This window comes from Saimiri boliviensis, chromosome 9 (genome assembly GCF_048565385.1).
Source record: "Saimiri boliviensis isolate mSaiBol1 chromosome 9, mSaiBol1.pri, whole genome shotgun sequence".
Taxonomy (NCBI): domain Eukaryota; kingdom Metazoa; phylum Chordata; class Mammalia; order Primates; family Cebidae; genus Saimiri; species Saimiri boliviensis.
In genome coordinates, this window is record NC_133457.1 from 14,641,668 (window position 1) to 14,665,882 (window position 24,215).

At 37.9% G+C, this 24,215-nt stretch overlaps 1 protein-coding gene across 1 annotated transcript in view; it reads left to right on the forward strand.

The window, feature by feature from the left end:
- The window catches only part of EIF2A (eukaryotic translation initiation factor 2A), a 36,614-nt gene extending 15,687 nt beyond the window's left edge, over positions 1-20,927 (forward strand). The window contains exons 5-14 of the mRNA XM_039480298.2: positions 631-730; positions 1,400-1,482; positions 3,779-3,852; positions 3,988-4,132; positions 4,268-4,384; positions 7,026-7,597; positions 12,313-12,426; positions 18,647-18,775; positions 19,868-19,933; positions 20,534-20,927. Of these exons, the coding sequence (XP_039336232.1) occupies positions 631-730; positions 1,400-1,482; positions 3,779-3,852; positions 3,988-4,132; positions 4,268-4,384; positions 7,026-7,597; positions 12,313-12,426; positions 18,647-18,775; positions 19,868-19,933; positions 20,534-20,599 (1,466 nt within the window). The 3' untranslated portion in view covers positions 20,600-20,927. The remainder of the gene's footprint in view (positions 1-630; positions 731-1,399; positions 1,483-3,778; positions 3,853-3,987; positions 4,133-4,267; positions 4,385-7,025; positions 7,598-12,312; positions 12,427-18,646; positions 18,776-19,867; positions 19,934-20,533) is intronic.
- Positions 20,928-24,215: the final 3,288 nt, after the last annotated feature.

A 24,215-nucleotide genomic window follows, 5' to 3' on the forward strand; every position in this document is an offset into this window, starting at 1 on the left:
TTAGTGGGGGAAAAGGTTGTAAATTTTATAACCTCATAAGAAAGTAATTAGTCTTTATGATAGTAAACAATGTAAATATTTACAATAAACAGTGAATCTTGTACTCTCCAAATAAATAATGTGCTGAAAGTAATTTCAAGGTACATTGTAAGTTCATGTAAAGATCCATTATGAACTAAAGAAAAAGAAAAAGCACAATGGAAAATTCAGAAAGTAAATGACTGCTGGATAGAGATCTCTGAAGCTTAAGAATAGTAATGACTTTTAAAATCAAAACGTTTTAACTGTTATAGGGACTTATTTTAAGAAAAAATTTTCTAATAATGTCAATATTGTTGAATAAGTAAATGATAATAGGTCATTATTGGGTTACAAACCTCCTGGGTTTTTGTTCTTTCAAGAGGCATGAACTCTAATGAATCTTATTTTTCCAAGTAAATGAAAGAGATACTGAGAATCAGTTGAGAATCATGAGTGTTTTTATGTAACTTTTTTTTTTTTGGTAACATAGAGGCAAGCTTTCATGATTTAACCCATTTGATAGTAATCCATGTCAAACTTAATAAATAAGAAAAATAATCGTTTTACAAATGTTACAAGGCAATTACTGAAAAAAAAAATTTATTGCAGCTTCTAAAGATGGCACAGCTGGGATACCCAACCTACAACTTTATGATGTGAAAACTGGGACATGTTTGAAATCTTTCATCCAGAAAAAAATGCAAAATTGGTAAATAAATGCTTTAAAGTACTAATTTTTATAGTATTTTTAATGTCATTACTATATAATATTTGTTTTCTTGGTGTTGATTTTCAAAATAACTTATCAGACAAAAATCTACAATTTTAAGAATTTTGTATGCAGGAATGTAATAGAGTAAAAACTTGAAATTGCTTTCCTTTAGTGTTAAGTGGAAAGGAACAATTTTTTTTTTTTTTTTTTTTTGAGATGGAGTTTCTGTCTCCCAGGCTGGAGTGCAGTGGCACGATCTTGGCCCACTGCAACCTCTGCTTCTTAGGTTCAAGCAATTCTCCTACCTCAGCCTCCTGAGTAGCTGGGATTATAAGCACATGCCACCAAGCCTGGCTAATTTTTGTATTTTTAGTAGAGACAGGGTTTCACCATGTAGGCCAAGGATGGTCTTGAACTCCTGACCTCAGGTGATCTGCCTGCCTCAGCCTCTCCAAGTGCTGGGATTACAGGCATGAGCCACCATGCCCAGCCTTTTCTATTAACATATACTGACCAAAACTATTAGTAACTGACTTGATATCAAATATTTATAACTTTTTCTTTAAATAGTAAGCAATATCACAAACTTTAACATGTTAATGTGATGTTACATTCTGTCTGAATATTTTTTATACTCTTTTTTTTTTTTTTTTTTTTTTGACATAGGTGTCCATCCTGGTCAGAAGATGAAACTCTTTGTGCCCGCAATGTTAACAATGAAGTTCACTTCTTTGAAAACAACAATTTTAGTATGTAAAGATTTATGACATAATTTTATTACTTACTATAATTGTATACAGTTTTCATTAACTTTTTTGACATCATAGGGTTTTCTTAAATACTGTTAATTTATTAATCAATAATTACTGTTACATTTATTTGCATAATCCTTTGTAAGTCTAAATCCAGTGAAAATCTGTAAGACAAAAGTTTTCTTTTACAATAAATTATCTGGTAATTGCTATTAAGACATTTGAATATCTTTTCCTGAATTTAATTGCTATTGAAATTCTGTGACACAAATTTTTTAGGTATTTTATCATGTAGAATTTTAAACACAAAACTTCAGTCCTAATAACCATCAGCTTGTGGCCGATCTTACTTATCCATACATCTCTCCAGCTACCATCTCTCTTACTAAGTGAAAGCAAATCCCAGACATTTTATGTGTAATTTTATGTACTTTTAAAATATGGTAAATACTTCAGTGTAGATTTCTGAAGATTGGGGCCTTTAATTTTTTAAACTTAGCCACAAAACTATTATCACAAATTATTACATATGTGTTCTAATTTCTACTAATTGTAAAAGTTACAGTTTTTTTAAAACTCAGGATCCAAATAAGGTACTGCACATTGTATGTTTCTTTTAATCCTGTAGGTTCCCAATCCATCTTTTTTTTTTTTTTTTTTTTTTTTTGAGATGGACTTTCGCTCTTTTTACCCAGGCTGGAGTGCAATGGCGCGATCTCGGCTCACCGCAACCTCCGCCTCCTGGGTTCAGGCAATTCTCCTGCCTCAGCCTCCTGAGTAGCTGGGATTACAGGCACACGCCACCATGCCCAGCTAATTTTTTGTATTTTTAGTAGAGACGGGGTTTCACCATGTTGACCAGGATGGTCTCGATCTCTTGACCTCGTGATCCACCTGCCTCGGCCTCCCAAAGTGCTGGGATTACAGGCTGAGCCACCGCGCCCGGCCTCATCTTTTTTTTTTTACTCTTCATAATTCAGTATTTAAAAAACAAGGTTATTTGTCTTGCGTATTTTTCCATAATTTGAATTTTGCATTTTTATCCCATGGTATAATTTAACACGTTCATCTGTTCCCTATAAATTGCAAGTTGGAGCTAAAGTTGGTCAGCTTCAGGTTGTTTTTTAGGTGAGTGAGGGTAAGACTACATTATAAGGTGGTGTTCACTTCTTTTATCAAGAAGCACCTAACGTCTGGCTGTCTTTAATTTTGTGGAGTTAGCTGACATTTAATGTTTCATGCCTAGATGCATTATTTCATCAGTGGTTGCAAATTGTTGATATTCTGATTTTTTCTCCCTCCCTTATTTTTTAGCTGTACTGCTTCTATAAATAAAAATTTCCCCATCTACTCTTTGGTTACCTAGTGGTACATTTATATAGAAAAAGCGGGATAAGGCCGGGTGCGGTGGCTCAAGCCTGTAATCCCAGCACTTTGGGAGGCCGAGGCGGGTGGATCACGAGGTCAAGAGATCGAGACCATCCTGGTCAACATGGTGAAACCCCATCTCTACTAAAAATACAAACATTAGCTGGGCATGGTGGCGCGTGCCTGTAATCCCAGCTACTCAGGAGGCTGAGGCAGGAGAATTGCCTGAACCCAGGAGGTAGAGGTTGCGGTGAGCCAAGATTGCGCCATTGCACTCCAGACTGGGTAACAAGAGCAAAACTCTGTCTAAAAAAAAAAAAAAAGAAGAAAAGCTATCAATCTCTGAAATTGAACAAAGAAAGTATATTAGCTCTTGATCTAATTAACTAGGGTAGCAGTTTTATTAAGGATAGCATAATTCAGACCGCCTAGTGTAGCATAAGCTCTTAATATCAGCCGTTGTTACAATTGTTGTGGTCATCATTATTATGCATCTGTTTATCACATTAGTTACAGAATTTCCATATTCACATTCTGCAGTAGCAGGCCAAGGTTGATCTTTTCCATCTAATATGTTCTAAAACCACTTTATTGCGGTGATTGAAGAGAGGATAACTGATATTTATCAAAAACCTACCATGTGCCTGGCACTGTTCTCTTAAAATCAGTTACTAGAGTTAGGTGGTATGATCCCATTACTTACCTAAGTTCATACTGCGAGTAAGTGACTGAGTAGAAATTGAAGCCTACATTTGTCTTACTCCTACCCCATGCGTCTTTCACTGTGTTTCTGTGCCTCACCTGCACGAGACGACAATGAATAGTATTAGTGTGTAGTTACAATAACCTTTTATAATGTATTCAGAATTTAACATGTTCCTTTTAGCTTCTTTCATCAATCTGACTTCATTTACTCTTTTTTTAGACACAATTGCAAATAAATTGCATTTGCAAAAAATTAATGATTTTGTATTATCACCTGGACCACAACCATACAAGGTAATTGCTGTTTTTGTTTATGTGGAATATTATGCATTTAAACCTTTTCCTACATTTTTGTGACTGTAAAAACATGTCCATCTCAGTTTTTAGTCTTCAAAAAATTAAGTAATGATTTATGTCTATGTATCTTAGGTGGCTGTCTATGTTCCAGGAAGTAAAGGTGCACCTTCATTTGTTAGATTATATCAGTACCCCAACTTTGCTGGACCTCATGCAGCTTTAGCTAATAAAAGTTTCTTTAAGGCTGATAAGGTTACAATGCTGTGGAATAAAAAAGGTAGGCTATGTATATTTTATCCCTCCTTTTGTTTACCAGTCGTTAATTTATGCCACATATTCCTATGTTATAAAAGAAGAATGAATGCCTATTTAATTTGTGTTTTAAATCTAATTAAAGTTGTTACTCTTATAGCTACTGCTGTGTTGGTAATAGCTAGCACAGATGTTGACAAGACAGGAGCTTCCTACTATGGAGAACAAACTCTGCACTACATCGCAACAAATGGAGAAAGTGCCGTAGTACAATTACGTGAGTATTCAGGCAGTCTTTCTTTGATTAGAAACAATGGTAGTAAAAAATGCTATGCTGTAAAAATGATCATATAATCTAAATTCTTGATCAAAAGATAGAATTCAAATACCTTAATAACCTTTAGGATAAAATTCATCTTAGCTGGGCGCGGTGGCTCAAGCCTGTAATCCCAGCCCTTTGGGAGGCCGAGGCAGGTGGATCACGAGGTCAAGAGATCGAGACCATCCTGGTCAACATCGTGAAACCCCGTCTCTACAAAAAATACAAAAAATTAGCTGGGCACGGTGACGCATGCCTGTAATCCCAGCTACTCAGGAGGCTGAGGCAGGAGAATTGCCTGAACCCAGGAGGCGGAGGTTGCGGTGAGCCGAGATCGCGCCATTGCACTCCAGCCTGGGTAACAAGAGCGAAACTCCATCTCCAAAAAAAAAAAAAGATAAAATTCATCTTAACTAAGAAACTTAAAATCATCCTCAAATATACCGTATTTTGTCAGAATCCAATTAGTTAATTGAGTTATGGCAGCTTTTTAGGAGTGAACTTCCTGAGTGAGGTAATTCCATTGTAGTAGCTCTTTTGGAACTTACTTATTATGATAGCAAATTGTTTAGTATGTTTAATACTATCTTCAGAATTGTTAATAATATCCAAGAGGCTGGGCATGGTGGCTCATGCCTGTAATTCCAACACATTTGGGAGGCTGAGGTGGGAGGATCACTTGAGCCCAGGAGTTTGAGACCAGCCTGATCAACATAGTGAGACCCCACCTCTTAAAAAATAGAAAAACTTAGCCAGGCATGGTGGCATAGGCCTGTAGTCTCAGCTTCTCAAGAGGCTGAGGTGGAAGGATCATGAGCCCAGAAGTTCGAGGCCGCGGTGAGCTATGATCATGTCACTGTACTTCAGCCTAGGTGAAACAGTGAGACCCTGTCTCAAAATAGTAATAATATCCAAGAATGTTACCACTTCATCTGTTGTTTGAACATGTGTAAGTAGGGTAATCTACCTTTTAAAAACCAGTATTTCCATTGAAGTCAGAGGCAAAACAAGGATGACTCCCCTTTTCACTTTATTTTAATAACATTCTGATATACCTAGTCAATATTTCCAATCAGCAGAAGTAAAATATATACAGTTTTGAAAGGAGAAAACAAAATCATCTCTGCTCGTTTAGATGAAATCACAGTATAAACAAAAGCTACTTAAAAAAATGAAAGATTTCATATATAGCAAAAAATAAGAACAAATATATAGGGCCAGTGGGAAGAAAACTTTAAAACTTCAAGGAGACAAACTATGACCTTTACTAAGAACTATTTTAATAAAGGTGTCATTTCTCTCCTGTCAGCCTAAAACTAAATTTAAATGCCAGTTGATTTTTTTTAACTAAATAAACTGGTTCTAAGGTGGGTGTTGAAAAATGAATATGCAAGAATATTTTGGAAACTTTTGTAAAAGAATAGCAGGCTAGAGGAAGTTCTCTGGAGTTCTGACACTACCAGATATTAAAATGTACCCAGCACTTTGGGAGGCTGAGGTGGGCTGATCACAAGGTCAGGAGTTTGAGACCATCCTGGCCAACATGGTGAAACCCATCTCTACTAAAAATACAAAAATTAACCGGGTGCAATGGCATGCACCTGTAATCCCAGGTACTCACTAGGCTGAGGCAGGAGAATCACCTGAACCTGGGAGGCAGAGTGAACCAGTGAGCTGAGATTGCACCACTACACTCCAGCCTTGGCAATGAGAACGAAACTCCATCTCAAAAAAAAAAAAAAATTCTGAAAGGATATGCAAGAAATATAACAGAGGGTTGCCTTTGGATAAAGCATCCTGTTTTTTGTGGGTTTTTTTTTTTTTTGAGACAGTCTCTCTCTGTCGCCCAGGCTGGAGTGCAGTCGTACCATCTCTGCTCACTGGTTCACTCTGCCTCCCAGGTGACTCTCCTGCCTCAGCCTCATGAGTACCTGGGATTACAGGCTTATGCCACTGGGCCCGGTTAATTTTCATATTTTTAGTAGAGACAGGGTTTTACCATTTTGGCCAGGATGGTATCAAACTCCTTACTAAAAGTGATCTGCCCACCTCAGCCTCCCAAAGTGCCAGGATTACAGGCTTGAGCCACCATGCCTGGCCTTTTGTGGTATTTTTAAAAATATAGGACACAGTGGCTCCTTCCTTTAATCCTAGCACTTTGGAATGCCAAGAAAGGAGGATCCCTTGATCCCAGGAAGTGGAGGCTGCAGTGAGCTGTGATCATGCCACTGCACTCCAGTGTGGGCCACAAAGTGAGATCCCATTTCTAAAAATAAATAAATAAATAAGTTTGTATTTTGATTACCATTTGCACATATTACCCCTTCCAAAAAAAATTATTAATACTAACAAACTATTACTATAAGCCCATATTGCCAAAATTTTTAAAAGAAATTAAGACTCAGTAGGGGTTCTTAAATAAATTCATGATTATACATTAATCCCCCTAGTATTTAATGTAAGAGTATTTTAATGTTAATTCCTTGACATTTTTTTTATCTGTTTGACGTGTTTATGAGTACTATATGATGGTAACTTCTGCTAACAAATATTGATATAGTTCTTTATTGCTAATTTGGGCTTTATATTCTTTCTCTAGCAAAAAATGGCCCCATTTATGATGTAGTTTGGAATTCTAGTTCTACTGAGTTTTGTGCTGTTTATGGTTTTATGCCTGCCAAAGCGACAATTTTCAACTTGAAATGCGATCCTGTATTTGACTTTGGAACTGGTCCTCGTAATGCAGCCTACTATAGCCCTCATGGACATATATTAGTATTAGCTGGATTTGGAAATCTGAGAGGACAAATGGAAGTGTGGGATGTGAAAAACTACAAACTTATTTCTAAACCAGTGGCTTCTGATTCTACGTATTTTGCTTGGTGCCCAGATGGTGAGCATATTTTAACAGCCACATGTGCTCCCAGATTACGGGTTAATAATGGATACAAAATTTGGCATTATACTGGCGCTATCTTGCACAAGTATGATGTGCCATCAAATGCAGAATTATGGCAAGTTTCTTGGCAGCCATTTTTGGATGGAATATTTCCAGCAAAAACAATAACTTACCAAGCAGTTCCAAGTGAAGTACCCAATGAGGAACCTAAAGTTGCAACAGCTTATAGACCTCCAGCTTTAAGAAATAAACCAATCACCAATTCCAAACTGGTAAGTAAAGTTTTACTACTTTTATAGAAAAAAGTTTATTTTGGGTCAGGCACAGTAGTTTATACCTGTAATCTCAGCACTTTGGGAGGCCAAGGTGGTAGGATCACTTGAGTTCAGAAGTTCAAGACCAGCCTGGTTAACATGGTGAAACCCCATCTCTACTAAAAATACAAAAATTAGCTGGACATGGTGGTGTATGCCCGTAATCCCAGCTACTCGGAAGACTGAGGCAGGAGAATTGCTTGAACCTGGGAGGCAGAGGTTGTAGTGAGCTGAAATTGCACCACTGCACTCCAGCCTGGGCAACATAGCAAGACTCTGTCTCAAAAAACAAAAAATAAAAATAAAAGAAAAAGGTCTGTCACAGTGTGGAGTTCTCTAGATTTTTTTTCTCATGCTCTTGTGTTACTTAGTACCAGATCAGAATATGAATCTTTGAGGACTTACTCCTGAAGATGATGAATAGCTCATATTATTAGGTTGACAAAGTAGTTAACTTAAAATAATTCACATTTAAACTTTCTGGGATAAGCTGGGTACGGTGGCTCACGCCTGTAATCCTAACACTTTGGGAGGCCAAGGAGGGAGGATTGCTTGAGCCCAGTAATTCAAGACCAGCCTGGGCAACATGGTGAGTCCCCATCTCTAAAAACAATAATAAATAAAATTAAATTTTCTAGGATATGTAACTGAGTATGGCAGATCAGAGGCTCAAATTGTAGATCAGAGGCTCAAATTCAGATATCTTTCAGGCTAGGCCAGTAATGTAAGGCAATGGTGAGTGGGAGAGAATGGTGAATGAGAGAGCTCCTACCATTTTTTGGGTTTTTTTGTTTTTTTTGAGACAGTCTCCCTCTTGTCGTCTAGGCTGGAGTACAGTGGCATGATGTCAACTCACTGCAACCTCCGCCTCCTGGGTTCAAGCTATTCTCCTGCCTCAGCTTCCCAAATAGTTGGGATTACAGGCACTTGCCACCACTCCTGGCTAATTTTTTTGTATTTTTAGTAGAGATGGGGTTTCACTATGTTGGCAGGCTGGTCTTGAACTCCTAACCTCAAGTGGTCTGCCCTTCTCAGCCTCCCAAAGTCTGGGATTACAAGCATGAGCTACTGCGCCCATCATGCCCTCTTTAAAGGCTACTGCAGCTACACAGCAATAGCTGATTCTTTCCATAGGAGATTTTAGGTTCAGTTTTCCAAAATGTTTGAATTTTGAGACAAAACAATTCTGAATTCTTACAGAAAATTTCTCAATTTTTAAAACACTTCTTGGTCAAATAAAATGTACTTGTCCTTTGCCTTCCTGGTGCCACTCCTCACCTAACAAAAACAAGACAACAACCAGGCAGGTGTGGTGGCTCAAGCCTGTAATCCCAGCACTTTGGGAGGCTGAGGTGGGCGGATCACTAGGTCAGGAGTTCGAGACCAGCCTGGCCAATATGACAAAACGCTTTCTCTACTAAAAATACAAAAATCAGCCAGGTGTGGTAGCGGGTGCCTATAGTCCAGCTATTCTGGAGGCTGAGGCAGGAGAATCACTTGAACCCAGGAGGCAGAGGTTGCAGTAAGCCGAGATTTAATCACTGCATTCCAGCTTGAACGACAGAGCAAGACTTCGTCTCAAAAAAACGAAGCAAAACAAAAAGAGCAACCCTTCCTTTTGGACTGAACAAAATGTAGCGGTGGTCTGAAACTTCTTATTTTCCATCTAAATGTTCTATTTAAACACTGTCATTTTATTATTTAAGTAAAATTATATAAAAACAACACAATATTTATTTATTTGTATTTATCATATTTATTTAGATTAAAAAAGAAAGTATATAGTAGACTTCGGATTTGTCCTATTTGGAATTTTCCTTACCTCAGATAAAAACAGAAGTAACTCCAGCCCATCCTGCTTTCTGAATCTGTGCAAGATAGTCCAATTCTTTGATCCATAAAACTAGTAGGTTTATTTTGGTGAGGGGAATAGATTGATACAGAAACTAATACTTTGAAAATGGTGATGAAATTAAGTAAGAACTTAAAATCAGGATTTTTTTTTTTTTTTTTTTTAACAGAGTCTCACTCTGTCACCTAGGCTGGAGCACAGTGGCACGATCTCAGCTCACTGCAACCTCCGCCTCCTGGGTTCAAGCAATCCTGCATCAGCCTTTTGAGTAACTGGGATTACAAGTACCTGCCACCACGCCCAGTTAATTTTTGTATTTTTAGTGGAGTTGGGATTTCACTATGTTGACTAGGCTGGTCTGGAACTCCTGACCTCAAGTGATCACCTGCCTCAGCCTCCCAAAGTGCTGGGATTACAGGCATGAGCCACCGTACCCAACCAGGATGTTTTTTAACATTTAAGATTTCCACTAAATTTTTGCTTTTTTATGTGGCATAATGATTATGTGGTCCTGTCAAATCATTTTTAGTTGAAGTAGCTGTATGCCCAATAATTAGAAATTTTTATGTGTATCCAATTCCAGAAATTAGCTAAATTACAAAGAAAATACTGTGAAGAAATTACTAGAAACAAAGACTGCATAGTAGATAACTTTACAAAGGAGGAGGGTTACACAGCAGTAGGGGAAAAAAGGCAGGGTTCGTCCACCACAGAAAAAAATTTTTTATAAGTAAAAATTTATATATGAATTATCCTTAAAGATATTTATTAGCTTTCCAAATAACCTTTGCCTTTTAAAATGTGTTCGTTGGCCAGGTGCAGGGGCTTACACCTGTAATCCCAGTAATTTGGGAGAGCGAGGTGGGTGGATCGCCTGAGCCCCGGAATTTGAGACTAGCCTGGGCAACATGGCAAGGCCCTGTCACTACTAAAATACAAAAAAAAAAAAATGCTGGGCATGATGGTGTCTGCCTGTGGTCCCAGCTACTCAGGGGGCTGAGGTGGGAAAATCACTTGAGCTCAGGAAGGGGAGGTTGCAGTAAGCTGAGAAAAATAAAATGTGTTCATCAAAAACAGTCCCATAATAATTGATATAACTTAATAAAGTGTATTAATAAGAATGAAAGTACATATAATGAGCACATAGTACCAAAACCAGAAAAAAAAATCCTGATCTGTAGTAGTTGTATGGATTTTTTTGTCTGAAGTGAAAGCACTCTCAGGGGCTATATGATGCTCATAAGTGTGGAAGGGACTTGTAACTTACCTTTTCTTCTTGCATCATTTTAAATCAAAGTTCTCCTGAGCAGAAGCTTTACAGCCAAAACAAACTACAGAAGAGCCCACTTTGAAAGAGTTTTCATATTATGTGTAAAACAGATGTTCAGCAAATATTGTATAGCTTAAGTAGCATTTTATACAGTTAGGATTAAAATGAAATAAAAGACGCTTGTACTCCAGATTTATCGGCTGTCTACAAATGCGGATTCACACAATACTCAGTCTGTTTCGAGTAGACTGTAAACATACCCAGAACTCTGATGACCTGAAATAGTGCATTTGCTAAGATAAGGTCACTTTATGGTTTCTTATTTATTACTCTGCATCTTAAGTGTTTGAGTCTTGCCCATCTCCGTATAGGACTTAGAAATAAAATGCAGATCTGAAACCTAGTACTCAAGAAACTTCATGGAGAACTGATACTTTTGATATGCTGAGTTATGATAGAGTCTAAGACACAGTTAACATTAAAATAACAGCAGTATAGATAGAAATCAGTAAGTACGTTGAATCTGATAGGGACTTGTAGTGCTATCAGTCATACTGTATGTTGTCTAAAACTACTCTGGAGATACATTGAACCTATAATTCACCATCTTTTCTATTGTGGATTATGGTTGTTACATGATTATATAAATATCTGATGATGGAACTGATTGTTTTAATTGTGTAATCTGAAAAGCCATGTAATTTTTTTGCCCTCTTTATTATGTCAATCCCAGATTTATAGTTATCTAGTTACTTCTATTTCATGTATTGTAAACTATTCTTGTTTTTTCATTTGCTTTTATTTTTAATCTTCTAATTTCTGATTTTACAAGTAAAGATCTAGCAAGTAGCCGGGCGCGGTGGCTCAAGCCTGTAATCCCAGCACTTTGGGAGGCCGAGGCGGGTGGATCACGAGGTCAAGAGATCGAGACCATCCTGATCAACTTAGTGAAACCCCGTCTCTACTAAAATTACAAAAAATTAGCTGGGCATGGTGGTGCGTGCCTGTAATCCCAGCTACTCAGGAGGCTGAGGCAGGAGAATTGCTTGAACCCAGGAGGCGGAGGTTGCGGTGAGCCGAGATTGCGCCATTGCACTCCAGCCTGGGTAACAAGAGCGAAACTCCGTCCCAAAAAAAAAAAAAAAAGATCTAGCAAGTAATTCTTTGTATGAAGAAAATAAGCAAGGCAACTGAATTTCTGTTGACAGTAGTCAGAATCAAAAAGACCTCAGAAGAAGCTGTTATTGATATCTAGTCTCATAAGAATCATGTGTCTGTAGTAGTGCTAAGAAAAATTCTGTTGTTTGAACAAAACTAAAGTGAATTTTGCCAGCTCTGATATGATTGAAAGATATAGCAACTAATAGGAAGACCCTAATTAAATCTATCCTGACAGTGGAGTGTGCCACTACTTAGTTTTGAAATAATCTTTGCTAATGATCTTTAAATTGATAAAAATAAGTTTATCCTATATTAGCAGAAGTATATTATTTGTTGTTGTATGTGTTTACAACATGGACTCCATTTCAAAATATTTTACATTTTCCATAGCATGAAGAGGAACCACCTCAGAATATGAAACCACAATCAGGAAATGAGAAGCCGTTATCAAAAACAGCTCTTAAAAATCAAAGGAAGCATGAAGCTAAGAAAGCTGCAAAGCAGGTATTTGGGGTCACTAATCTCCTCAGAACAAAACAAACAAAAAATCAGTTATGACCGGGTGTGGTGGCTTATGCCTGTAATCTCAGCACTTTGGGAGGCTGAGGCAGGTGGATCACTTGAGGCCAGGGAGTTCAAAACCAACCTGGCCAAAATGGTGAAACCCTGTCTCTACTAAAAATCCAAAAATTAACTGGGCCTATAATCTCAGCTACTTGGGAGACTTGAGGTAGGAGAATTGCTTGAACCTGTGAGGTGGAGGTTGCAGTGAGTCTTGATCATGTCACTGCACTCCAGCCTTGCAGTCTGAGAGACAGAGTGAGACTCCATTTCAAAAGAAAAAGACAATAAGTTAGCTTTAAGCCTTAAAGTTTAAAGAACTGTGGTCCTAAAGACTTGACTGTGGGCCAGGTGTGGTGACTCATCCCTGTATCTCAGCACTTTGGGAGGCCAACGTGGGAGAATTGGGCTTGAGCCCAGGAGTTCAAGACCAGCCTGGACAGCATAGTGAGACCCCTGTCTCTAAAATTTTTTTTTTTTTTTTGCTAGGCATGATGGCGTGTACCCTATAGTCCCAAGTACTTGGGAAGCTGAGATGGTAGGAACACTTGAGCTTGGAAGGTTGAGGCTGCAGTGAGCCGTAATTGTACCACTCCAGCCTGAGTGACAGAGTGAGACCATGCTTCAAAACAAAGGAAAAAAACACAAAAACCCTTGGCTGTTATATAAAATGTAGTTGGAGTTAGACTTAAATCGGCAGAATATCTTTCTTTTGTGTTCGCTTATGAATTTCTGAGTAATCCTGTCTGTATGATGGGTGACAAAAGAAACTGGACCTGACATTGTAACGTGAGACTAATGGTATTATATAGCATGTTACTCGCTGTAGACTCTTTTGGTGGCACTTGTGTGAGGTGGTGCAGTTTGCTTTCCTTGAAGCATGTGTTTATAAGAGAAGCTGGTAATTACATGACTAGAAAGCCATGTGGGCACTCAGTATTACAGTACTATATGAAATTATTTAACTGGGAATCGAAACACCAGAAGTACCCAAATAATGGAATATTTCCAATTTTTTTTAATTATGTAGTTGGAAAGCCACACCAGTGTAAATAATTGACAAATTGTGATCAGCTGGGCTGGGGATGTCTAGTTGGTGAAGTTACGGTGATCACATTTTTGCAATTCAGGCAGAGTACGTCGTCATAATCCATTCAGGCTGCCACCTTAGACTAGGTAATTTATAAACACAAATTTATGGCTCACAGTTCTGGAAGCTGGGGTGCTGGCAGACTCGGTATCTGGTGAGGATCCATTCTTCATACATGGCACTGTCTTTTTGTGTGTCCTCACATGGTGGAAGGGTCAGTGGAGCTCTCTTCAGTCTCTTTTATAAAGCTATTTGGTGAGGGTGGAATCCTCATGACTCAATTGCTTTCCAAAGGCCCCACCTCCTAACACTATCACATTGGGTATTAGGGCTCAAACTATGAATTTGGGGGAAACACCAATATGTCAGACCAGAGCAGTGGCGTAGGGTTTTTGGTTTTTGTTTCTATTTTTGTTTTTTGAGACACTTTCTTTCTCACTCTGTTAACCAGGCCGCAGTGCGGAGACATGATCATGGCTTACTGCAGCCCCAAACCCCTGAGCTCAAGTAATCCTGCCTCAGCTTCCCAAGTAACTAGGACTATACATGTGTACCACCGTTCCTGACTACTTTTTTTATTTTTGTAAAGACACGTTCTCACTATGTTTTTCAGGCTGGAAGGGGGTGGGTTTTATTTGGCTTTGTTTTAGTTTGGATTTTTTTGAGGCTGAGTTTTGCCATGTTGCCCAAGCTAGTTTCAAACTCCTGAGGTCAAGCAATGCGTCCACCTCAGCCTCTCAAAGTGCTGGAATTACAGGCGTGAGCCACTGTGCCTGTTCTAGAAAGGGCAGATTTTTAATAGCTGAGTGCTATATCACCAATACAGTCCTGCTGATAATTCTTGAATTTTGACAGGTCTAGGAGGGTTATGTGTTTTGGGAGGCAGTTACTATTTTAAGGTGTAGAATTGTGTTACACAACCACATTCTGCTAAAATCTGGACTTTTAGAAAAAACATTCTGCTCATTTGTAGTTAATATATTTCATCCCCAGAAGTATCCTTTAACTTAAAGTCAGTTTATGTTACTCCAAGTAAAAGGATCTATTCCATGCGTTAAGCTAGTCTTGTCCTTTCATCAGTACAGGTAGGGACCTCTGCTGGCCCTGGGTATTATAACACATTAGTAGTGTCCTTACAGCTTGATAAGTTACATGCCTTCTGAGTTTTAGGGCCTCTCTGAAACCCACTCAACTTAGAATTCAATTTTTATAAGCAAGATGTCTTCCACTTTATCAAAAGATATTTTCTTTTTTTTTTTTTGAGACGGAGTTTCACTCTTGTTACCCAGGCTGGAGTGCAATGGCGCCATCTCGGCTCACCGCAACCTCCACCTCCTGGGCTCAGGCAGTTCTCCTGCCTCAGCCTCCTAAGTAGCTGGGATTACAGGCACGCGCCACCATGCCCAGCTAGTTTTTTTTGTATTTTTAGTAGAGACGGGGTTTCACCATGTTGACCAGGATGGTCTTGATCTCTCGACCTCGTGATCCACCCGCCTCGGCCTCCCAAAGTGCTAGGATTACAGGCTTGAGCCACCGCGCCCAGCCAAAAGATATTTTCAATATGACCATTGGTGATACTGAACTAAGATTCCTTTATAATTATTATATAATAATAACATATAATTACATGTGATTATAATTAATTATAACTTAATATACTAATAATATACTGAATTATAATTATATAATATGTAAATTTTATCCATATTTTTATATTAATATTTTATAATTATGTCATATAATTTAATATCATTATAATTATTATACATAATGGTTATTTATAACTCTCAGTTATATAACTGTCAGGTTTTTTTTTTAAGGAGCCAGTACAATCATCAAGTACCTGTACGTGTTGTTTACTAAAGATGATACCAAAGGTGATACTGGTAATCTCTCATTGTGGAGTTGCTTTTTGAGTTGTTTTTTCAATAATAGCAAAGGGTTTTCAACTTGCAAGATAATCTATTCAGTATGTATTTTGGGGACAACTGTCTGGACTTAGTAATGGCTGGGTGATGGAACAAAGCTAAATGGCCTTTGGTAGACTCTCACCTTATCCAGGCCGTCTTAGTCCTGACTGTGAAGTAAGTAGCCAGAGATAGAGCAGTCAGATGTATATAATCTAACTAGTATTTTTATAAACTGGTGATAATTTTATAAGTTTATTGACTTTACCAAAAAAAGAGTTGAAACATGAGAATTTAATCCTGTTATATATACCTCCTTTCTAGAAAATGGCCAGAATTTAAGTGTAATAATGCAGACATTGCAACTTGTTCTTGGTTAGTTGTGGAGAAAAATAAGTTTCACATTTCACTTAATTTTGAAGGTTTTTCACATGTATAACATTTAACCTTTCTTCCTAGAAGAGTTCTATTCTTAGCTCATTATAAACAACTAAAATTTTATATTTTTAAAATCTGATGTAAAAAGTGAATTTTTATAGACAGAATATCCCCTCTTATTCACTCTTCTACTTTAACTTTATATTATGAAAAATATACGCCGGGCGCGGTGGCTCAAGCCTATAATCCCAGCACTTTGGGAGGCCGAGGCGGGTGGATCACAAGGTCAAGAGATCGAGACTATCCCAGTCAACATGGTGAAACCCCGTCTCTACTAAAAATACAAAAAATTAGCTGGGCATGGTGGCGCGTGCCTATAATCCCAGCTACTCAGGAGGCTGAGACAGGAGAATTGCCTGAACCCAGGAGGCGGAGGTTGCGGTGAGCCGAGATCGCGCCATTGCACTCCAGCCTGGGTAACAAGAGCGAAACTCCGTCTCAAAAAAAAAAAAAAAAAAAAGAAAAATATAAAACTGCCTATTACCAGAACTTATAGGCTCCTTAAGAGGAGAGACTGAATATTTTCTTTCAAATACTCAAAGTGCACAGTAATTTGTTTTCATGGAGAAGGTAAGGAATTGTTTATTAAAGTGTACAAAAAAGTGAAACCAACATGACTTTAAAAAGAAAAATTGACTCCAATTCTGTGTTTTCTATAAATTCTTAGGCAGACTTTTTTAGAGTTGAATATCTAGAAGTGATATCTTATTCTGTGTTCCCTGAGGATGCTTTAAAAGTTCAGAGTATCCTACCCAGAACTCTGAGTAAAAGGTTATGGAGACCTGGGACATTATATATATTCCACTGGAAATTCTATAAGAAGTAGAAACCTGGCCGGGCATGGTGGCTCATGCCTGTAATCCAAACACTTTGGAGGCCAAGGCGGGCAAATCATCTGAAGTCAGGAGTTCAAGACCAGCCTGACCAACATGGTGAACCCCATCTTCAAAAAAAAGAAAAAAAAAAAGAAGAAGTAGAAACCTTTTCTTGGAGCCAATAAATAAATAATAAATAACTCTTTTCCCCTTACCAAAATATATATCTTGTCGTAATTATAAAGGAAAAGTCATTCCTTTACTTTTTTATTTATTTAGCCCATGCAGCAAACCAGTATTATGCTAGGGGCTCAGTTCTAATGGAGAATGGTGGAATATGGTGTTACCGTAGGGAAAAATACTGGGCATTATGGGAGCCTAGGAAAGGTGCAACTATCCAGTCTTAGAATAGGGAAATTTTCCAGGAGACATAAAGGATAAGTAGGGTTCAGCCAGTGACTTGTAGGGGAAGGTGCTGTAGGCACAAGGACCAATATATAGTAGTCTCCCTTTATCCTGGAGGGGCAGAGATGTGCCTGAAACCACAGTTAATACAGAAGCCTATAGAAACTGTGTTTTTCCTGTGCATACATAGCTATGATAAAGTTTATAGATTAGGCATAGTAAGAGATTAACAGTAACTCATAAGAAAATAGAACAATTAAAACAATAGACTGTAATGCAATATATGGGAATATGGTCTCTCAAAATATCGAATTGTGTTGTATTCACCATTTTTGTGAGGATGTGAGATGATACAATGCCTGTGTGGTGAGAAGAATGACCATGGCTGTAACTTGCAGTTTGAGGTGCAACTGTGAAACTAGCACTAATTTCTTTTTTCGTCTTCCCAAGTTCATGGATAGGTTTATTCTTACTGTAGATCTTAGCAAATCAATGTACAATATTCCGTATGAAGAACTTTCACCTTTTCACTTAATGGAAACACTTTACGGCTTCTCTTTGGCACATCCAAATTGCCAGCGTCACTACTCTGTGCTTTGGGGCCATTATTAAGTAAAATAAGGGTTACTTGAACACAAGCACTGTTGATACTATGATAGTCAATCTGATAACCAAGACAGCTACTAGTGAAAAATAGGTGGGGACTGAATACACTGTGGACACACTGGATAAAAGAATGATTCTCACCCTCGGCAGGATGCTGAGAGATTTCATCACACAGCTTAAAACTTATGAATTGTATACTTCTGGCATTTCCATGTAATATTTTTGGGCTGCAGTTGGCCCTCAGTTACTGAAACCATAGAAAGTGAAAGCATGGTTAAGGGAGACTGCTGTACACAAAGGCCAAGGGCAAAAGTATACAGCACCTTAGCAGAAATAAAAGTGATTCAGAATCAGGGGTCCTTCAGTGAGGAGGGACAAGAAAAGTTATCAGAGGTCTGATCATATTGGAAGCAACATAGCATCCCTTTAAGGGGAAAAAAGTTTTGTGGTTCTTGTTGCAGAATTGAATTGATCTGATAATAAATTAGTATCTGTAGGATTCTTATTCTTGTAGAATAATCCATTACATGTACTTGATTATACATATTCTTCATAGTTTTGGAGAGAGCCTTGTGAGAGTGAAACTTTAAACACATTAAATAGAAAAGCCCTCTCATGTGTTCAAACCATCCATCTATCCATCTACTGGCACATCTTGGAATATCCAAAAGTTTGGAATGCTTGTTGGCTGGTACAGAAACCTCCTAGTTTACTCTGATAAAGTCATTTTATTTCTAATATGGGAGTATATAGCCTACTTCATGAGACCTTTAATTTAGATTCTTTATATAAAATGTAGGTAAAATCACAGTTTCTGTATTTTATAGACCAAAGCTGTGATGGTTTAAATACTGTAATGTTTTTGGTTTTTAAAATTGAATTTTAAAAAATATTTCCTGCAGGAAGCAAGAAGTGACAAGAGTCCAGATTTGGCACCTACTCCTGCCCCACAGAGCACACCACGAAGCACTATCTCTCAGTCAATTTCTGGGGATCCTGAGATAGACAAAAAAATCAAGAACCTAAAAAAGGTGAGAAACTTAAATGAAAAACAGATGTGCATCTTGCAAGGCATAAATTAAAATTACATAAATATCTGCCTAAAGACAGATATCTAAGAAGTTTATATTAGCAGTTCTCATTGTTGCTTTCTCACCATGAAGTACTGTCACTTAGTAATGGTACTGATTTTAGTTTTGTCATAAATGTCTGAAGGCTCTTAGTAATTTACTGATTTTTGGAGTGATAAAAATCAGTATGCATTAGCATAGACATACACTGAAAACTTTTTTTTTTCTGAGATGGAGTCTCACTCTGTCACCCAAGCTGGAGTTCAGTGGCACAACCTCGGCTCACTCCAACTTCCGCCTCCCAGGTTCAAGTGATTCTCCTGCCTCAGCCTCCTGAGTAGCTGGGACTACAGGCATGCACCACCACGCTCGGCTAATTTTTGTATATTTAGTGGAGACAGGGTTTTACCATGTTGGCCCGACTGGTCTCTAACTTCTGACCTCAGGTATCTACCTGCCTCAGCCTCCAAAAGTGCTGGGATTACAGGCATAATCAGTATTTCTTTAGATAGCTGTGAGATAAGTAGGACCAGATATTTATCCTAGTTTTGAAGATGAAGAGACAGAGACAAAAAGAAAAATGTATTGACTTGTGATATTGCAGCCAGTGTGCTGGGGTGGCGCTGGGGATAAAACAAGGTCTCTAGAGCCCTTCACGGCTGCATTATGAGATTTCTCTTTCATTCATTTTTTTATTGGGCAGGACTTTGGACCAAAATCTTTCAGAACGCTCTCACTGAGATTTCTCTCAAAGCCAGAAACATCACCCAATTCCAGTGGGGCATTGAAATGTGCTATTACTGATACACTTACATATACACATACATATATGAGAACATTAATTAAAAGCCTGAGGAAAATATTTTGCCAAATTTCATGTTTTTAACATTTACAATTTTGCATTTAACTTTAAAAAATAGTTTTATCGTAGCATTTTAACAGACCATTTTTAATACAAATGTAAGATGATTAATCTCCTTATTTGAGTTTCACATTCTTAAGGAAATTTGCATTTGAAGTGAATTCCTCTTGACTCATATTTGATATTTGCAGAAACTGAAAGCAATTGAACAACTGAAAGAACAAGCAGCAACTGGAAAACAGCTAGAAAAAAATCAGGTACTTTCTGCATTTTCCATTTAGGCTTGTGACCACCACCCTTCCCCCATTTATGATAAACAAGTATCTAGTCAGGTAAAAGCACATAGATTTTGAAAACTTATTTTGAAAACCATATGCCATAATCTTTTTAATGTTTTTATTTTTAAATAGTTTTACTCTTAAACGAATAGAGGAGATAATAGTATTGATCATGGGAATGAAAGAGTCAGTGTTCTTAAGAGGCATACTATGCTGTTACTAATGAAAATAATAGCAATTTGTTATATTAGACAAATAGACGATTCTCTTCCTTTCCATATCTCAAGTTGTACTGCCCTGTTTACCTTTTCCCTCTTCCTTTCCTCAACATTTTTAAACCCAGATATATATAGAATTGAAAATTTATTGGGCACAGAGGAATGCAATAAGACAGTGTCTGTTCTTTTTTACCCTTGATTCATACCAGATAACAAATTAGAATTTGTGCCTAACCTGCATTTTAAAATTTGTGTTTACTAGTGAACATGATAAATTGTCAGAAATGTCATGTCATGTATTCTTTTTGTTACATATCCAGTACTTGTTTCATAATAACTTCATTGTTTTAAACTTTTCTAGTTGGAGAAAATTCAAAAAGAAACAGCCCTTCTCCAGGAGCTGGAAGATTTGGAACTTGGTATTTAAAGATTCACAGAAAGCAAGTTGATGACCAGAAATCAGTGCAAATACATCTTCTGTTAAACCCATTGGTATACACAGAATATTCCTGTGCCCACACTTAATGTCAATCTCTAATTTTAACCATTTATTCAAGATTTTCCAAAGTGTAAAATTATTTAATAGTCTATTAAATTGATATTTATCTTACATCCTATATCATGTCAATATGTGATATAGAAAAGAGATACATGAATTTTTTAGCTAAGCTTGACAGATTGAAAGACAAATGTCAATGTTTTTTTGTAGAGGGTGATGTATACCATATAAATGAATAGATACATTTTAAATTTTATCACTTTGCTTTTAAGTTCCTTAGTTCAGATGTCCTTTTTTAATCTGTAAGACATGTGTAAAGCTACTTAATTCTCACGAGACTAAGTAATTCTTATAATCTCTATTTTATAAATAAAGAAACTAAGGCCATTAAAATTGAGAAGTTTGCCAGTGTCTCAAAGCTAGGAAATGGGATTTGAACCTAGACTGTCTAATCCCAGAGCCTATGCTTTAGGTTACTATGATATACTACTCCTGTATCCTCAGGTAATGTGTCCTATAGTAACATTAAGCACCCTGCTTAGTTTTCATGGATATTGCCAAATTGCCCTATCTAAAGCTTTATACTTGCACCATTTGAAGTTTTCTACACTGTTGTCAATATTAGAAGTGATAAGGCTTTCCAATGCTTGCCACATTGATAAAGGGGAAATGATAGTTCATTACTGTTATATACATTTATTTTTATTAGGGATGTGTTATATACTTTTTCATGTTTGATGGTTGTATTTCTTTAGTGAATTGACTTTTTCTTTGCCCATTTCTCTGTTTAGATGTTTGACTTTCTTCCTAATTTGTAAGAAAATCCTATGTAGTAACAAAGTCATTTTTAAAAAAATTTTGAAGTATACACCCAGGATTTTTTTTTTTTTTTAAGAATTCAAACAATACAAAGGCATGCAATGGAAAGTAAGTCTGTTCCACTGCCACATTTTCCATATGAGTATTCAAGTATACATATACATACACTTAAAAAAAAAAAAGATGGCATATACTCACTGTTCTGTTTGAGTTTTTTTGTTGCTTTTTATTTTTAAAGACAGAATCTCACTTTGTCTTCCAGGCAGAAATGTGGCCTTGAACTTTTGGACTCAAGTGATCCTTCATCTCAGCCTCCTGAGTATCTGACACAACAGGCTTGCATTACTATGCACAGCTTATGCTCACCATAGTGATTCTATACTCCCTTAAAATATTTTGGGGGCTGGGCATGGTGGTTCACACCTGTAATCTCAACACTTTGGGAGGCTGAGGTGGGCAGATCACCTGAGGGCAGGAGTTCAAGACCAGCCTGATCAACATGGTGAAACCCCATCTCTACTAAAAATACAAAATTACCAGACATGGTGGCACATGCCTGTAATCCCAGCTAGTTGGGAGGCCGAGGCAGGAGAATTGCTTGAACCCAACAGGCGGAGTTTGCAGTGAGCTGAGATCACGCCACTGCACTCCAGCATGAGCAACAAGAGCAAAACTCTGTCTCAAAATATAGCTATATATTTTTTGGAGCTCCTTCTATATCAGTACCTGTCTCCCTCTCTCTCCATCTCTTTCTCTCTCTCTACGTAACAATACATTCTGTGGAAGCAGGAGGATTTAACTAGCTTCACACTAATGTACATTAATGTTACAGAAGTCACTGAAATGGCCAGGTGCAGTGGCTCATGCCTGTAATTCCAGCACTTTGGGAAACCGAAGCAGGTGGACTGCTTGAGCCCAGGAGTTCAAGACCAGCTTGGGCAACATGACGAAACCCCATCTCTACTAAAAATACAAAACTTAGCTGGTCGTGGTGGACGGCCCCTATAATCCCAGCTACTCAGGAAGCTGAGGCAGGAGAATCACTTCAACCTGGGAGGCAGAGGTTGCAGTTAGCCGAGATCATGCCACTGCACTCCAGCCTGGGTGACAGAGAGCAAGACCATGTCCAAAAAAAAATAAAAAACAAGCATTGATATAAAAATATGAGAGATAGGGCTGGGGGAAGTGGCTCACACCTGTAATCCCACTACTTTGAGGGGCTGAGGCAGGCAGATGGCTTGAGCTCAAGAGTTTGAGACCGGCCGGGACAACATGGCAAAACCTTGTTTCTATCAAAAATACAAAAAATGAATTGGGCATGGTGGCACATGGCTATGGTCCCAGCTACTGGGGATGCTGAGGTGGGAGGATCAACCAGAAGGCAGAAGTTGTAGTTAGCCCAGGTGGTACTACTGCACTCCAGCCTGGCTGACAAGAGTGAGACCCCATCTCAAAAAGAAGGGGAAGGTGGGGTAGAGACATTACTGTGCTCGCCAGTATTTCTAATTGTTCTTCTCTCTTGATCATGTGGGAGAATTACACTTCCCCATCTCCTTGAAATTAGGTATGACTAAACGACTTGCTTCAGCGAATCAAATGTTAGGGGGAAGTGACGTGAGTTGTTGCTGTACAAAATCATTTACAAGCCAATACATGATTCTTTATTCCTCCTCCCCTGCTGTGGTGGACCCTGAGGCCTAGGGCTGAGATGGCAGAGAAGGAGGGTAAGCGAAATTCCCCTTCTGACTCAGTTTGGACTTGTAGCATGAGTGAGAAATAGACTTGTTTTTAAAACCATTAAGATTGTGGAGATGCTTTCTATCATCAGGATAACTTAGGCCAGTGATTCCCAAATTCTGTTGCACATTAAAATCACTTAGGGAACTTTTGCAATTCCTAATGCCTAAGTTCCCCTTTATACCAATTATATAAGAATATCTAGTGGCAGAAATCGGGTATCAGTATTTTTCAGAGATTTCCCAGGCTATTCCAATATGTTAACAAAGTTTGAGAAATAGGCCTAGCCTGTGGTATTCAGTCTCCTACAGTATTCGTACATTCCTGAAAATGTGTAAGAGTAAAGTGATCTTTTTTCTGTTGTAGAATATATTCATCCCTAGAAAGCTTAAAATATAAATATTTTACAGCTCACTCTATGTACATACTATTCAGTATATTGATAATATTTTATATGATTTTATTCTTTGTTTACATTTTAACACAATCCTGTGGGTATGTGGTGCTAATATTCTCTTTTGGCATACCTAATTAATTCCATCTTTTCTCAGAATTAAGTTTATAAGACTAAAGGTTTTTTCTAAGTATTGTCACTTTTTTCATTGTCGATTCATTTGGGTAAAATAATGAGATATAGGCCAGGCACGGTGGCTCATGCCTGTAATCCCAGCACTTTGGGAGGCCGAGGCCGGTGGATCACAAGGTCAAGAGATTGAGACCATCCTGGCCAACATGGTGAAACCCCGTCTCTACTAAAATACAAAAATTAGCTGGGCGTGGTGGTGATCACCTGTAATCCCAGCTACTTGGGAGGGTGAGGCAGGAGAATTGTTTGAACCCAGGAGGCAGAGGTTGCAGAGAGCCAAGATCATGCCACTGTACTCTAGCCTGGCGCCTAGTGACAGAGCAAGACTCTGTCTCAAAAAAAAAAAAAAAAAAAAAAAAAAAAGAGATATAAATAGATTATTGCACACATGCTGGTGAGTAG